At 41.8% G+C, this 17,608-nt stretch overlaps 1 protein-coding gene across 1 annotated transcript in view; it reads right to left on the reverse strand.

Annotated features, from left to right (window-relative positions):
- The window catches only part of LOC115109742 (membrane-associated guanylate kinase, WW and PDZ domain-containing protein 2-like), a 257,310-nt gene that overhangs the window by 73,841 nt on the left and 165,861 nt on the right, over positions 1 to 17,608 (reverse strand). The window contains exon 6 of the mRNA XM_029635036.2: positions 8,946 to 9,025. Within this exon, the coding sequence (XP_029490896.2) occupies positions 8,946 to 9,025 (80 nt within the window). The remainder of the gene's footprint in view (positions 1 to 8,945; positions 9,026 to 17,608) is intronic.

Here is a 17,608-nt window from a genome sequence, read left to right on the forward strand (position 1 = left end):
CTTTGAGTACATGTCCTGGTAATCCGTCTGGCTCTGCGGCTTTGTGAATGTTGACCTGTTTAAAGGTCTTGCTCACATCGGCTACCAAGAGTGTTATCACACAGTCATCTGGAACAGCTGGTGCTCTCATGCATGCTTCAGTGTTGCTTGCCTCGAAGCGAGCAAAAAAGGCATTTAGCTTGTCTGGTAGGGTCGCGTCACTGAGCAGCTTGTGGCTGGGTTTCCCTTTGTAGTCCGTAATAGTTTTCAAGCCCTGCCACATCCGACAAGCATCAGAGCCAGTGTAGTAGGATTCAATCTTAATGGCTCATCTGAGGGCGTACCGGAATTTCTTATAAGTGTCTGGGTTAGTGTCCCACTCTTTGAAAGCGGCAGCTCTAGCCTTTAGCTTGATGCGGATGTTGCCTGTAATCCATGGATTCTGGTTGGGTTATGTACGTACGGTTACTGTGGGGACGACGTCCTCGATGCACTTATTGATGAAGCCAGTGACTGAGGTGGTATAGTCCTCAATGCCATTGAATGAATCCCAGAACATATTCCAGTCAGTGCTAGCAAAACAGTCCTGTAGTTTAGCATCTGCTTCATCTGACCACTGGTGCTTCCTGCTTAAATGTTTGCTTGTAAGCAGGAATCAGGAGGATAGAATTATGGACAGACTTTCCAAATGGTGGGCAAGGGAGAGCTTTGTATGCATCTCTGTGTGTGGAATAAAGGTGCGCTGGATGAGCGCTTTCCTTTTTGCTTAAGGCAGTATACAACTCATTGATTGCGGTTTTAGTGCCAGCAACAGCCTTTAGAAGTATGTAGACATCTACGAAAAATACAGATGAAAACTCTCTAGATAGATAGTGTGGTCTACAGCTTATCATGAGATACTCTACCTCAGGTGAGCAAAACCTTGAGACTTCCTTAGATATCGTGCACCAGCTGGTGTTTACATAAATGCATAGGCCCCCGCCCCGTGTCTTACCAGAGGCTGCTGTTCTGTCCTGCCGATAGAGCGCATGCTGTATGTTATTAATGTCGTCTTTCAGCCGTGACTCTGTGAAACATAAGATATTACAGTTTTTAATGTCCCATTGGTAGGATAAATGTGCTTTCAGTTTGTCCCATATAGCGATTGCAAGTTAGCCAGCAGGACAGAGGGCAAGGGCAGATTAGCCACTCGTCACCTGACACTCACAAGGCACCCTTGATCTCTTTCTGAGGGATCTCCATTTCCTTCTCCAGTTTACGAACAACACGAAAAAACAAACAAATAGCATGGTTGGTGAGCATGAGCCGATAAGACGGTAGAATTCCCCTCCGGAGCCATCATAGGGAGCAAGACCTGTTATTGACAAATATACACATTCCCCCGCCCCTCGTCTTGCCAGACGTAGCTTCTCTGGTCTGCTGATGCATGGAAAATTCTGCCAGCTCTATATTATCCGTGTCCTTGTTCAGCCACGACTCGGTGAAACATAAGATATTACAGCATTTAACTTCTTGCGCCTAGGTGGCGCTATTAAAATTTTGGGATGAAAAACGTTCCCGTTCTAAACAAGATATTTTGTCACGAAAAGATGCTCGACTATGCATATAATTGACAGCTTTGGAAAGTTTCCAAAACTGCAAAGATATTGTCTGTGAGCGCCAAAGAACTGATGTTACAGGCGAAACCCAGATAAAAATCCAACCAGGAAGTGCCGCATTTTTTGAAACCGCCTCATGCCAATGACTCCTTATATGGCTGTGAATGAGTCCACGTATTCCCCAAGGTGTCTACAGCATTGTGATGTCTTTTTAGGCATTTCCATTAAAAAATGGCCGTAAGGGACCATATATAGCATGTGGTCACATGGTGTCTCCCGCAGAAAATCTTGCGTAAAATACTGAGGTAGCCATTTTTCCAATCGCTTCTTATGAGAAACCAATTGCCTCAACGGATATATTACTGAATATATTTGTTAAAAACACCTTGAGGATGGATCCTAAACAACGTTTGCCTTGTTTCTGTTGATATTATGTAGCTAATTTAAAAAAAAACGTTTGGCGTTGTAGTAGTAGCATTTTCCGGTCAATTTCTCAGCCAAGCACGATGAAGAAACATTTCGTGAAAATGTTGCCTGCTGCCAGCTGAGCCTAGCATAGCATTATGCCATGATAAACTTACACAAATGCTTGTCTAGCGTTGGCTGTAACGCAAATTTTGAAAATCTAAGATGACAGTGTTGTTAACAAAAGGCTAAGCTTGTGTATATATATTATATATATTTTATTCATTTCATTTGCGATTTTCATGAATAGGAAAAGTTTCTAGTGGTATTTATGTCCGCTGCGTTATGCTAATGCGTTTGAGGCTATGATTACGCTCCCGGATACGGGATTGCTAGTCGCAAAAGTTTCATGTCCTGTTGGTAGGATAGTCTTGATCGCATGTCATCCATTTTGTTTTTCCAATGATTGCAAGTTGGCCAATAGAACAGATGGTAGTGGAGATTTACCCACTCGCCTACAAATTCTCAGAAGGAAGCCTAACCTCTGCCCCCTTTTCTCTGTCTTTTCTTCACATAAATTACGGGGATTTGGGCCCGTTCCCGAGAAAGCAGTATATCCTTCACGTCAGACGAGTTAAAGAATATATCTTTGTCCAGTTCGAGGTGAGTAATCGCTGTTCTGATGTTCAGAAGTTATTTTCGGTCATAGGAGACGGTAGCAGCATCATTATGTACAAAATAAGCAAATAAACAATGTTACAAGAATCACAAAAAAAATAACAAAACAGAACAGCAGCCATCCCCTCCGGCGCCATTCTCTCAAAGGCTGTGTGCTAGATCTGTGGTTACAAGCCTTTGAACTATGAGTCAGCTAAAGCATTTACTGTGAATGGTTCATACACCAGCTATAGTCTATGCACAAATACATCTCATGCACACACACTGTCACCCATCACATCTCACTCAAAACACAGCAGGAGAGCGAGCAACTGACGTAAAAACAAAGACAATGAAAAAGAAGGGGGGAAAAAAAGGAAGAGAAAAAGGATGAGAAAACAGAGATGGGGTGAGGAAAAGCAGATGAAAGTAAACATGCATGTTGTTCTGCCTACGTTTTTGAAACTGACGCTCCAGGAAATCCCAGAATCCTTCAGTCAGACTGGCAGCAAACAACAACATTGGGGCTTTGTACCAATACTACAGAGGATTTTCTTCCTATATCCTAAACCTTTTCCAAGAGGTCCTATTCCCTTCCTTCCCTATGTCCTATTTCCTTCATTTTCTAAGTCTTTAATAAACCCTCCCCTTCTTTTACAATGTCTTATTCTCTTTCCTTTCTTTTCCAATCAAAACAGCATATTGGTTCCGAAACACAGATTTGCAGATGTTATCTCAGGTGCAACAAAATGCTTGTATTTCTAGCTTCAACAGTGCAGTAATACCTAGGAATATACACATATACGGGGCGCAGGGTAGCCTAGTGGTTAGAGCGTTGGACTAGTAACCCGAAGGTTGCAAGTTCAAATCGCCGAGCTGACAAGGTACAAATCTGTCGTTCTGCCCCTGAACAGGCAGTTAACCCACTGTTCCTAGGCCGTCGTTGAAAATAAGAATTAGTTTTTAATTGACTTTCCTAGTTAAATAAAGGTAATATTTAAAAAAATACTGTAGAGTGCCTTTGGAAAGTATTCAGACCCCTGGACGTTTTCACATTCTGTTGCGTAAAATCCTCAGCAATCTACACACAGTACCCCATAATGACTATGCGAAAACAGTTAGCATTTTTGGCAAATTAACAAAATAAAAATAAAACAGAAATACCTTGTAAGCAATCAGACCCTATGCGATTAGACTTCAACTTGAGCGCAGGTGCATCCTGCTTCAATTCATCATCCTTGAGATGTTTCTACAACTTGATTGGAGTCCACCTGTGGTAAATTCAATTAATTGGACATAATTTGGAAAGGCACACACCTGTCTTTCCAAGGCCCCACAGTTGACAGTGCATGTCAGAGCAAAAACCAAGTCATGAGGTCGAAGTAATTGTCCGTAGAGCTCCGAGACAGGATTGTGTCGAGGCACAGATCTGGGGAAGGGTACCAAAACATTTCTTCAGCATTGAAGGTCCAAGAACATAGTGGCCTCCATCATTCTTCAATGGAAGAAGTTTGGAACCACAAAGACTATTCCTAGAGCTGCCCCCAGCCAAACTGTGCAATCGGGGGAGAAGGGTCTTGGTCAGGGAGGGGACGACAAATGCCAAGCGTCACGTCTAGAGGAAACATAGCACCATCCCTAAAGTGAGGCACGGTGGTAGCAGCATCATACTGTGGAGATGTTTTTCAGCGGCAGGGACTGGGAAACTAGTCCGGATTGAGACAAAAAGAGCAAAGTACAGAAAGATCCTTGATGAAACCCTGCTTAGGACCTCATTAGGAGGCAAAGTTTCACCTTAAAACAGGACAACGGCCTTAAGCACACAGCCAAGACAATGCAGGCGTGGTCGGGACAAGTCTCTGAATATCCTTGAGTGGCCCAGCCAGAGCCCGGACTTGAATCTGATCGAACAGAGAGACACCTGAAAATACCTTTCCAGCAACACTCCCCATCCAACCTGACAGTGCTTGAGAGGATCTGCAGAAAAGAATGGGAGAAACTCTCCAAATACAGGTGTGCCAAGCTTGTCGTGTCATACCCAAGAAGACTCAAGGCTGTAATCGGTGCAAAAGCTTCTTCAGCAAAGTACTGAGTAAAGGGTCTGAATACTTATGTAAATGTGATATTGCTGGTTTCCATTTTTTTTTTAAATGAGCAAACATTTCTAAAAACCTGTTTTTGCTTTGTCATTATGGGGTATTATGTGTAGATTTGCTGAGGGGAAAAACAATTTAATACATTTTAGAATAAGGCAGTAACCTAACAAAATGTGGAAAAAGTCAACGGGACTGAATACTAGTCAAGGCCTATACTATTTAACTATTGCTGTACATATACTGTTCTTCAGATATGACATTATATGCATATACTGTCCATATTTTCTATACATTCATCACTCATATTTCTATGTTTCTTTTACTGTTTAGATTTGTGTGTATTGTTAGATATTACTGCACTGTTGGAGCTAGGCTCACAAGCATTTCACTACACCCGCAATAACATCTGCTAAATCTGTGTATGTGACCAATACATTTTGATTTTATTTGACCTGTTTCAAATTCACATTACTCCATGTCTCTCCCGACTTCGCATCGTAGTAGCAGCGTGTGAAGTAGCTAGCTAGCCCCCTGGTAATTCCATTTAACTTTGTCCAGTCGAAACAAGATGTCGTTAGGGAAGGGGGAGAAAAAGCAGCACAAGCCTAGCAAAGCTTTCCCTGCCAATTGCAGGCATTACATCCAGTTTGATTCATATTGGCTCTGTGCTACTTGCCTCAGTGTAGACCACACTTTGCGGCTCTTGTTGACCCCATTAGCTGTGTGCATTACGCTAAACTGGGCCCCGGTGTCATTCATCGTAAAGTATGTAGAAAGCATTGCTCAGGCCTCGCTCTTGCTCAAAGATGAACAAGGTCACAGAGCAGGGAAGATACTATACAGTCTTCCATTCCGCTTGAGCTCTTGACAAATTCAGAGGTCTCCTATCTTTCCCAGGGGCTGGACCTTTCTGATTAATTTGAAAGTGATAAAGGTAATTTCATATCCATCCGACATCGTGTACCAGCCTTCCCAGACTGTATGTCATTGATGGAGTCTTCCTGGGCAGAGCCACTTTCTCTGGTGACTGGCTACCCCCACTTGGATTTTTATGGCATATTGGGAGCTCCTCTGACCTTGAAAACCAGTCTCCTCAGGAGATCTGCGTCAGGACACACGAGCCCCCCACCTGAAGACTCATAAGTTGCTGTTGGGGTGGGTCAACACCATTGTTTCCCCCAGTTCAGCTCTCTAATAAATAGTTCCTATCATATCCAGGCCCACGGGCCGAGGGTGATGGTTCAGAATGTTCCCACTCAAAACACAATTACCTCTCGAGGGCTACTTGGTCCAGCCAACAGGCCTGGCAGGTTACTCGACCCTTCCCAGGGACAGGTTGCCCACATGCTCAGTCACCCAGGTGGGGCGGCCGCCACAGGGTTCCCCTTTTCAGGGGTAGAGACTACCTGGGAATAGTGTAGTCCACTGCACAGTGGAATGCGGTCTGAGCCCTCAGACACAATATACAGTCTCTGTTGGAGAAGGGAGCCACACGTGTGGTGCCGAGGGAGGAAGCTCACGAGGTCTTCTTCAGCCACTACTTCTTGGACCCCAAATGGAATGCTTATTTCCACATCAGTTTATCCTGCACACAGGAGATATGAGGTTCGCCTCCATTCGGTCTGTTCCTAGCCCCACGGACATACACAAAGTGTGCTAAATCCTCCCTAGCCCTGCCTACGGGGGAGAGGCTATTGGAAAGAGGCTTAAGAGTCCTGACGTAAATCGACTACGATTGATCTGCGCAGACACTCAGGCTCAGTCAGCGGAACACACAGTCCAGCCATTGTCGCATCTGCTCGCTCTAGTCTTCAGAATAAATTATGCCATAAGCTTGCTCTTACCAACCCATCAGCAAATCTATGGATTGTCTCTAGTCTTTGTAACCTGTCGAGTAGCCCTCACCGTGGAGAGAGTGACGGCTTTCTCCACTGACTCTCAGTGTGACTTACTGGATGTTTGTCTGAGGCGTCTTGGGCTCATGGCCTCCATGATTGTGGTAGTCTCTCTTGGCCTCCTCCTCATGAGAGACTTCCAGCATTGGGTGACCTCACTCTGCTTAAACCTGTCTCTCTACCTGCACTACTGCCAAGGAAGAGTGCATTCCTGGCAAATTCACTGTCTGGCGAGAGACATCTTGTTATGGAGGGAGCAGGGAACATCTGTTGTTTCTCAGAGCAACATGTGTCAGGCAGACTAAACTCAGGAGTTTATCCTGCACACAGGAGATATGAGGTTTACCTCCTAGGGCATAGCCTACGGATATATCACCTTAAAATTTGGTCTTTCCATGGCAGGTATTCACGAAGTGTGCCGAAGCGGCCCTAGCCCCCCTATGGGGGAGAGGCTAAAGATTTCTGACGTACAACGACGACTGGTTGATCTATGCGGACACTCGGCCTCCAGCAGCAGAGCAAATAGCGCAGCTGTTGTCGCACCTGCTCACTCTAGGCTTAAGGATATATCGTGCCAAAAGTTTGCTCCTACTGACCCAGTAGAAAATCTATTTGGGATTATCGCTGGATTCTGCAACTTCTCAAGTCGCCCTTACCATAGAGAGAGTTTCACTCAGCAACATCTGTCACCTGCTGGATGTGTCTGAGGCTTCTTGGGCTGATGGCCTCCATTATTTTTGTTGTAGTCCCGCTTGGCCTCCTCCTCGTGAGTGACTTCCGGCGTTGGATGAAATCACTCCACTTAGCTGTCCACCGGCACAGACGCATGCGTCTCTCTGCAAAGTGTCTTGAGCACATAACTCAAGTCCTGCATTCACTCATTTAAATCACTCTCAAACACCATTCATCTTGATGCAGGGCTGCCCTACTGGAAGTCCTCATGTGCAAAGTAGTGATGACGGATGCGTGGCAGTCCCACTTGATCTCCTCCTCATGAGAGGCTTCCAGAATTGGGTGGCATTGTGTTGTGTGAGCATTTTAGAGTGGCCTTTTACTGTCCCCAGCACAAGGTGCACCTGTGTAATGATCATACTTTTAAATCAGCTTATTGATATGGCACACTTGTCAAGTGTATGGATAATCTTGGCTCATTAAAAAAGTGCTCATTAACAGGGATGTAAACTAATTTGTATACAAAATTTGAGTTAAATAAGCTTTTGTGCGTATGGAAAATGTGTGGGATCTTTTATTTCAGCTCATGAAACATGGGATCAACACTTTACATGTTGCATTTATATTTTGGTTCAGTGTATTTCCATGCAAAAAGCCAATACCTTAAAAAGGATATATAATTCACAATAAAAAGTGACATTGGTTGGAAGGAACCGCATGATAATGAATCCTTATCTTTCTTTTTAAGCAGGGTGATTGTAGCCAAACATGGTGATTGGGTAAGTTACATTTTCTCTAGAGCTGCTGTGAGCATAAGTAACATAGGCTTCAGTAATTTGGGATGAAAGTGTATGTAGAATTCCACTGGGAATCCATCATTACCAGGTGATTTACCATTTTGTAAACGTAATGGCCTCCACCAGCTCACCTAGGGAAATGTTTCTATCCATATACATTTTCTCCAGTTCACTTATAATTGGTAAATGTACCTTATTTAGGAAATATCTTTCTTTGAACTTTTGTTTTCAGGTTGATAACGGTTTGTGATAAAAATGTTTTAAAGACTTGAGTTAATTTCAGAAGAATCTATTCTCATGCTACCATCTCGGGTTTTAATGCAAATCTGCCATTTTCAACCCATTTACTGGTTGTGAGTATAAAGGGCTACAGCTTAAAATACAGAATAAAATATTGTTATGTCACATGATCGCACAAAACACAGGGCCCTTCCTATGTCTTATTGCCCTTGTCCTTCATTTCCCTTGACCTTTCTGCTGTAGAAGGACATGTACTGAGTGGATAGGTGGAGGCAATATGGCAGCAATTCCCTCCTATGCAATATGATTATTAACTATGCAGTTTTATTTCAGGTATGAAGATAATTGCCCACGTATTACTCCAAAGGTGGGTTGTGAGTGAGAATTTTAAAAAAGAGAGAAAGAAGGACATGAGCAGAAACAGATCAAGTGAGAAAAAGAGCAAGCAAGAGAGATAGGCGATGGGGGATACAGAGAGCAGGGTTTGTGCTAACACTCCACAGAGCAATTATAATTCCCATCACACACAGGTCCTTTACAGGAGAGAGAGGAAGAGAAGAGAGAAACCTTATGCATACATGTGCATTTGTACATAAAAACACTCACCATCCTCTTTGCACTCCTCAGGTGGTTTGGCCTTCTTTGCCAGCCGAGGATCCAGCCATGACGTGGTTTTAGTGTTGTGACTGGAGAGGAGAGAAAGAAAGAGAGAGACTTGACTTTTTGTCTTACTTTAATGAGCCATCCTAATTTCACTAACCCCCACAGCCTAAAAATGCATCGCATGCCACCACAACCTCCACACAATCATATTTGACAGTACACAACATCCCAGTACAGTACACCCTCCAGCACCACATTACAACCGTACATCCAATCATATTGGGAATTTTCAGGTACATGTGTGCACATTATACATCTTAGAGTAGTAAGAAGAATAAGTGCACTCTATATGTGTGTCTAGGTCATTAGGCTAAGAGAAGCCAATACCTAGTCCTGAATCATTAACATAAAGAGGAGTTACTATGTGTGTGACGTAAGGATGAAAACGGTATAAAAGGTGTGCCGAGGCTGGAAAGTCAGTTGGTCCATGGGCCAGCTCGCCTTGTTACTTTGTAGTAAAGTGTATTTGACAATTTCACAAGTTCCGGTATCTGAGAAATATGATTGAGTGAATATTTCCACGACATAAATGGTGAGCTTGCCAGGAGTGGCTACAAGGGACCAGTAAATGGTTGGAAACTCTGACTGCAGACGGGTCTTCCTGGATGAATAGCACAAACACCTAAAAGAGAGGTAAGCCATGTCTTACTTATAGTTCAAGTTTGTGTGGTTTGTTTCGGAGCCTGCCTCAGCAATGGAAACACCAAGTAGGTCTCTCCAAATTTAACAAACAAAAGGATATTAGGAGCATTTGAATTCAATAAATGCATGCAAAATCATTTCAAAAAAGGAAGAAAAGGAAAAGAAAAAGCTTTAAGGGTTGCAGCAGTGAAAGTAGAATATAAATATTAGTGTGGCCACTGCGGATTGGGAGTTGTGTGTTTCATCTGTTTCGGATGGTTGTTGTTTAGGCCTGTTTGAGTTTGCACAAACGCAACCCATTTATCTAATTCATTCAGTCCAAGTCAGGTGGGTCAATCAATTCATCCAGCTCACTCAGTCTTCCATCAGGGGTGGTTGTTCAATCTCGTTCAGTCTGCTCTGTTGACTGTTCTGTTCGGTCCAGTTTGGAGTGGCAACTGTCATTCTGCATGGTCGAATAGAATTAGACAAAAAGACCTGTGGTTACTGCCTATTTTTTTCGAGGAAGTGAATCAATAAGGGACTGCTCAGACAGGCAAAAATACCTATGGTTGCCAACTAATGTGGCAAGGAAGTGAATCAATAAGGACTGCTCAGATAGGCAAAAATCTTGTGGTTAACACTTTGCTGTGTTGAGGAAGTGAATCAGCGAAGGACTGCTCAGACAGGTAAAAGCCTGTATAATACATATTTTTTCTGTGTCGAGGTAGTGTTTCAGAGAAGAACTGCATTTGCAGGTCGCTTAGGAAAGCATAAGAGTTGTGTACAAGTGAGTGTGAATGTTCTCTGCTGTTGGTGGGGAAGGGGTTGCGCACTTCTCCCGGACCATTGCTTAAGTGTGACCTGGTAGGGAGGACGCACCCAGTCCCATACTAAAGGAGGGGAGTGTGAATGGTACATGAATAACCATTGAAGTAATTTAATACTAGAAGTTGTAACAGTCAGGATAAATAAAAAATACATGAACATTATAAAATAGCAATACATGTCAAGACGACATCAGCGATTGCCCGTAAAGCCATTAGAAAATGCATAATGTGCTGCAAGGTAGAAAAATATACAGTACAGAGAAACGTAGAAGTAATAACATTTGAAGTAACTATATACTTGGAAAGAGAGAACAATTATAAAAACCTAGAGACAGGGGTAATAACCAATAAACCGAGTACAATAATCAGAGAAAGAAAAATAACGTGTATATCCATAGGAGGGAATAGGGTGTGGTCAAGACATCCAGGGCTTAACAGACTGTTAGGAAGATTTAGCCCTGGACCAGTAGGGAGAAATCTAAGAACAAGAGAAAGAGACTGGTGAAAAGCATAATAAAACGAAACTAGGGAGCAAAGAATACGAATATCACAGGAAGCTAAAGGAATAAACAGACAAATAAACCCAGAAAAAAAATATCAGTAGCATTAGAACAGATAAGGAAGATAAATGAAAGATTATGTGGAAATAGGAAGACAAGTGTGAATAATTTTGGTAATATGGGTTATCAATAATAGTGATATTTGAGGCGCAATACTGGAATAAGACATTAAGTCATCCGTATTCTCCAGTGATACATTTTCAGACGCTATAGTGTAGGATCTAATACAAGTGCCGTGACCAATTAATTATTATCTGGGGAAGTGGGTAGCGCTACCTTGGAGAATAGTTAACCTCTTGCGACGAGCAAACCCGTATCCGGGAGCGTAATCATAGCCTCAAGGGCATTAGCATAACGCAACTTTTCCTATTCATGAAAATCTCAAATGAAATGAAATAAATATATTCAAACACAAGCTTAGCCTTTTGTTAACAACACTGTCATCTCAGATTTTCAAAATATGCATTACAGCCAACGATAGACAAGCACTTGTGTAAGTTTATCATGGCATAATGCTATGCTAGGCTCTGCTGGCAGCAGGCAACATTTTCACGAAAATAAGAAAAGCAACCAAATTAAATCATTTACCTTTGAAGAACTTTGGATGCTTTCACTCAGGAGACTCCCAGTTAGATAGCAAATGTTCCTTTTTTCCAAAAATATTATTTTTGTAGGCGAAAAAGCTCCCGTTTCTTCACCATGCTTGGCTGAGAAATCGACCAAAAAATACGTCGAGGCAGTTGGTTTCTCATAAGAAGCGATTGGAAAAATGGCTACCTCAGTATTTTACGCAAGGTTTTCTGCGGGAGACACCATGTGACCACATGCCATATATGGTCCCTTACAGCCATTCTTCAATGGAAATGCCTAAAAAGACGTCACAATGCTGTAGACACCTTGGGTAAAACGTGGAAAACGTAAGCTCATTCGTAGCTCATTCACAGCCATATAAGGAGTCATTGGCATGAGGCGGTTTTAAAAAATGCTGCACTTCCTGGTTGGATTTTTATCTGGGTTTCACCTGTAACATCAGTTCTGTGGCACTCACAGACAATATCTTTGCAGTTTTGGAAACGTCAGTGTCTTCTTTCCAAAGCTCAAGTCAATTATATGCATAGGCGAGCATCTTTTCGTGACAAAATATCTTGTTTAATTAACCTCTTAAGTCGACCCTCTACTTTTTTGAACATTCTGTTAAAAATCGCGCAACATTTCAGCGCCCTGCTACTCATGCCAGGAATATAGTATATGCATTTGCTTAGTCTGTGTGGATAGAAAACACTCAGACGTTTAAAAACTGGTTAAATCACTGCTGTGGCTTTACCAGAACGGCATTTACATCGAAAAGCACAGGAAAAACTGATCACTGAAAATGGGAAAATATATCCATGCGCTACTTGAACCCATTGATAAAGGTGAACCACAATTAATTGACTGAGGTTGCAGTACCTACAGCTTCCACACGGTGTCTAGAGTCTTGTCATTTCCCTTCGAGTTTTTTCTTGGTCAGACACATGCGAGGCACCGTATCTCCTCTGGTCTAGGACCGGATATTTTCGTTGAGTTTCTAGCCGGACATTTTTCCAGACGGACAGCTAATGATCTTTACATCGCCTCCTGATGAATTTTATCGCTTATTAACGTTTACTAATACCTAAAGTTGCATTACAAACGTATTTCGAAGTGTTTTGTGAAAGTTTATCGTCGACTTTTTGAATTTAAAAAAATGACGTTACGTTTTGAAACAATGTTTTTTTCGTTTATCACACAGTCTACATATAACGATATCTAGGCTTTATATGGACCGATTTAATCGAAATAAAGACCCAAAAAGTGTTTATGGGACATCTAGGAGTGCCAACAAAGAAGATGGTGAAAGGTAATGAATGTTTTCTATTTTATTGTGCGGTTTGTGTAACGCCGAAATGCTAATTATTTTGTTTACGTCCCCTGTGGGTCTTTTGGGGTGTTGCATGCTATCAGATAATAGCTTCTCATGCTTTCGCCGAAAAGCATTTTAAAAATCTGACTTGTTGCCTGGATTCACAACGAGTGTAGCTTTAATTCGATACCCTGCATGTGTATTTTAATGAACTTTTGAGTTTTAACTAATACTATTAGCATTTAGCGTAGCGCATTTGCATTTCCAGAGCTCTAGTTGGGACGCAAGCGTCCCGAGTAGAAGCAACAGGTTAAAACGGGAACGTTTTTCATCCCAAAATGAAAATAGCGCCCCCTTAAATCCAAGATTAGGGGGCATTAGGGGGCGCTATTAAAATCTTTCGATGAAAAACGTTCCCGTTTTAAACAAGATATTTTGTCACGAAAAGATGCTTGACTATGCATATAATTGACACCTTTGGAAAGAAAACCCTCTGACGTTTCCAAATCTGCAAAGATATTATCTGTGAGTGCCACAGAACTGATGCTACAGGCGAAACCAAGATGAAATTTCAAACAGGAAATGCCCCAGATTTTGGAGGCGCTTTGTTCCAATGTCTCCTTATATGGCTGTGAATGCGCAAGGAATGGGCCTACACTTTCTGTCGTTTCCCCAAGGTGTCTGCAGCATTGTGATGTATTTGTAGGCATATCATTGGAAGATTGACCATAAGAGACTACATTTACCAGGTGTCCGCTCGGTGTCCTCCGTCGAAACTATTGCGTAATCTCCAGGTGCGTGCATGTTTCCATTTTGAAGAGAGGAGAAACTAAACTGCCACGAGTGAATTATCATCGAATAGATATGTGAAAAACACCTTGAGGATTGATTCTGAACAACGTTTGCCATGTTTCTGTCGATATTATGGAGTTAATTTGGAAAAAAGTTAGCGTTTTAATGACTGAATTTTCGGGGGGTTTTCTCAGCCAAACTTGATGAACAAAACGGAGCGATTTCTCCTACACAAATAATATTTTTGGAAAAACTGAACATTTGCTATCTAACTGAGAGTCTCGTCATTGAAAACATCCGAAGTTCTTCAAAGGTAAATTATTTTATTTGAATGCTTTTCTTGTTTTTGTGAAAATGTTGCCTGCTGAATGCTAGGCTTAATGCTATACTAGCTATCAATACTCTTACACAAATGCTTGTTTTGCTATGGTTGAAAAGCATATTTTGAAAATCTGAGATGACAGTGTTGTTAACAAAAGGCTAAGCTTGAGAGCCAATATATTTATTTCATTTCATTTGCGATTTTCATAAATAGTTAACGTTGCGTTATGGTAATGGACTTGAGGTTGTAGTCACGATCCCGGATCCGGGATGGCTCGACGCAAGAAGTTAAGGATAAAAGTATCTGGATTAGGCCATAAATGGAGTTCCAGATAAGCGAGGCCTGTTCATGTGTGTTTTTGACCTACGGTTCACCAGCACGCACACACAATTTACCGGTTATGAATATCCATTATTGATGTTGATACTGTGGGATTTATTTTGGATGGTGTTTTATTCAATTCTGTTTAAATTGGGTATGCAGAAGGATGGACATGTTTGGAAGGTTTTGAAATGGTTTCTGAAGGACAGGCAAAGAAAAGGGAGAGGAAATATTTAATGGTGTCGAATGCCAGGTATCCTGACTTTCTGGTGAGGCCTGATCAATCTCACTAGAAATGATAGAAACAGGTGGGATTTAATTACAAAATGAATGAGAAACACCCGTTTCTACTCTATTTAACCATTGCTTCATGAGATAAGTTGATTGGTTATTCAAATGTTTTAATTTAACATGTTTTAAAATCACGTTGGGAATGATGTGTTCAAAGGGAAAATTCCAGATCCCTGGGGTCCTAGTCCTTGGGTAAATATACAAATGTACTTGTTCAGTCTGCATAAAGAAGATAAAAAATGTGTTAATAAGGGATGACAGTTACTCCAAATAGATTGTGACATATGTATTGCTGATTTCATTTTTTGTTTTTATTTCGATTCAAATTTCACCAGATTGGGATTTATGGAGTGTAGGATTCCAAGAGGGGTTAGGATGCTAACTTCCTGATCTGGTAACTCTCCTGAGAGGTCGCCAGTAAAATAAGGGTGTATGAACTAATTTTGAAAATGAATTCAGCAGTAACATTATGTTGTTATCCTCTTAGAACTACCCCTCCCGGATCCGGGAGAATTGTCATCAACTGACACTAATTAGCATAACGCAACGGGCAAAAAATATTACTAGAAAATATTCATATTCATGAAATCACAAGTTAAATAGTGAAACACAGCTTAGCCTTTTGTTAATCACCCTGTCATCTCAGATTTTGAAATTATGCTTTTACAGCCAAAGCAAGACAAGCATTTGTGTAAGTTTATCGATAGCCTAGCATAGCATTATGTCCAGCTAACAGTAGGCAACTTGGTCACGAAAATCAGAAAAGCAATCAAATTAAATAATTTACCTTTGATGAGCTTCGGATGGTTTCACTCACGAGACTCCCAGTTAGACAGCAAATGTTCATTTTGTCCCATAAAAATTATTTTTATAGCCGATATACCTCCGTTTGTACTTCACATTTGGTTGAGAAATCCACCGGAAACGGTCAAGACAACGCCGAAAAATATTCCAAATTAGATCCATAATATCGACAGAAACATGGCAATGGTTTTTTATAATCAATCCTCAAGGTGTTTTTCAAATATCTATTCCATAATATATCAACCGGGACAGGTGGCTTCTTAGTAGGAAAGAGAGAAACAATGGCCGCATTTGTCTATTACGCACAAATCACTCTGAGAGCAACCGGCTGATCACTGACGCAATGTTGTCGTTCAGGCTCATTTTTCAAAATAAAACCCTGAAACTATGTATTGTGACACTAGACACATTAGGGAATCCATAGAAAAGTGAATCTGGTTGATATCCCATTCACTGCTCAATAGGGATGCATAGGAACGCAGAGCTTTCTAAATACTGTAAAAGTCCCTTCCTAAAAGTCCCTTCACCCGGAAAGGTGAAGACTGGGCGAAAGCATGAGGTGGCTTTTTAGGGCTTTAATTTCTTTGTGAAATCCATCAGAAAAGTATCCTGGAGGCATAGAGTCAGTTGAAGATAGAGTGGGAATTGTCATGGTCTCAGACTTTGGTTTTCATGTATATATCATTTTGCATAGCTTATCACATTGTTAAAACTGGTATGTTTTGTGTTTCTCGTTGTTTGCAAGTCTTATGCTATCACTCTCGTAGGAACCAGAAGGAGAAAGTGGATAAACTAAAAGCAGCTCAGCTGAAAGGAAGGAAGTCACCAGCTTCAGCTGGAATGTCATTTTGTTGTGTGATGAGAGATGGAAATAAGATTGTGTATGGTGTGATCATAGAACAGAGGCCATAAGTCTCGGAGTTCGAAAACCTCATGGAAAAAAGGTGAAAACCTGAACCAGGGCCAGAGGTTCACCGTCCGGTGATCCCAGGGGACCAGGTCTACATCAGAGTGTTCCGGAGGAAGTGGAATGAGCCAAGGTGAGAGGGTCCCTACGAAGTGGTCCTAGCAACACCAACAGCCGTCCAGGTGAAACGAAGCACTACTGGTACCATCTAAACCACTGTACCAGAGTTCTGGAGGCGGTCGGCGAGCGACCATCGAGCCATGAGGAAGCAGGGGATACTGATTCACCATGCAGGAGCCCGGAGGGAACGGAAGGAGAGGATGCTGAAACCTAGAATAAATGGCAAAAACACCTCCCACATAGCACACCAACTAAGACAAAGGCAGAAACACAAGAAAGTCGGTTGCTACAGAAAATCTGGACATCTGTTACCAACTAGGGTAGCCAGAATGAAGAAACTACCCCAGAATCAAACATTGACCCAAAATTTAGAAAAGCAACAAATAAATGGCTGGAATAAATGGGCCAGCCTATGAATTGTATACTGTGTAGCAAATCCCCATGACAGGTAAATTAATCGTACCTGAACCTGCAACGTTTGAGGTTTGTGCAAATGGTGCAAACTAGATGTGAAACTTGGACATTTCCAACATGCTGACCCAATTTTCTGTGTCATGTGCCAAAGGGGTGAATGCCCCTTATGTTGGGATAAGGAATGTATTTAAAGGATACACATAGTATAACAGAATATAGCCATGTACTCAATGTAACAGTTGCTGAATGATAAATGATGTTAGACCTTCTGAATGTCTGTTTACCTAGACATGTATGTGACATAGGGTTTTCCAGTTACAAGAGTCCATGGACCGTGCCCTTAATCCTCTAACAGGTTTTTTCACTTATGACCAAATAGTTGTTAGAGAGGTGTCTGTGAGGGAGGGACATACAGTCGGGCAAAAAAGTATTTAGTCAGCCACCAATTGTGCAAGTTCTCCCACTTAAAAAGATGATAGAGGCCTGTAATTTTCATCATAGGTACACTTCAACTATGACAGACAAAATGAGGGAAAAAATCCAGAAAATTACATTTTTAATGTATTTATTTGCTAATTATGGTGAGAGAGAGAGAGAGAGAGAGAGGGCAAGAGAGAGAGAGAGAGAGAGAGAGAGAGAGAGCAAGAGAGAGAGAGAGAGGGCAAGAGAGAGAGAGAGAGGGCAAGAGAGAGAGAGTGCAAGAGGGCAAGAGAGAGAGAGAGAGAGAGGGCAAGAGAGAGAG

This window comes from Oncorhynchus nerka, linkage group LG25, assembly GCF_034236695.1.
Source record: "Oncorhynchus nerka isolate Pitt River linkage group LG25, Oner_Uvic_2.0, whole genome shotgun sequence".
In the NCBI taxonomy this organism is placed as follows: Eukaryota; Metazoa; Chordata; class Actinopteri; order Salmoniformes; family Salmonidae; genus Oncorhynchus; species Oncorhynchus nerka.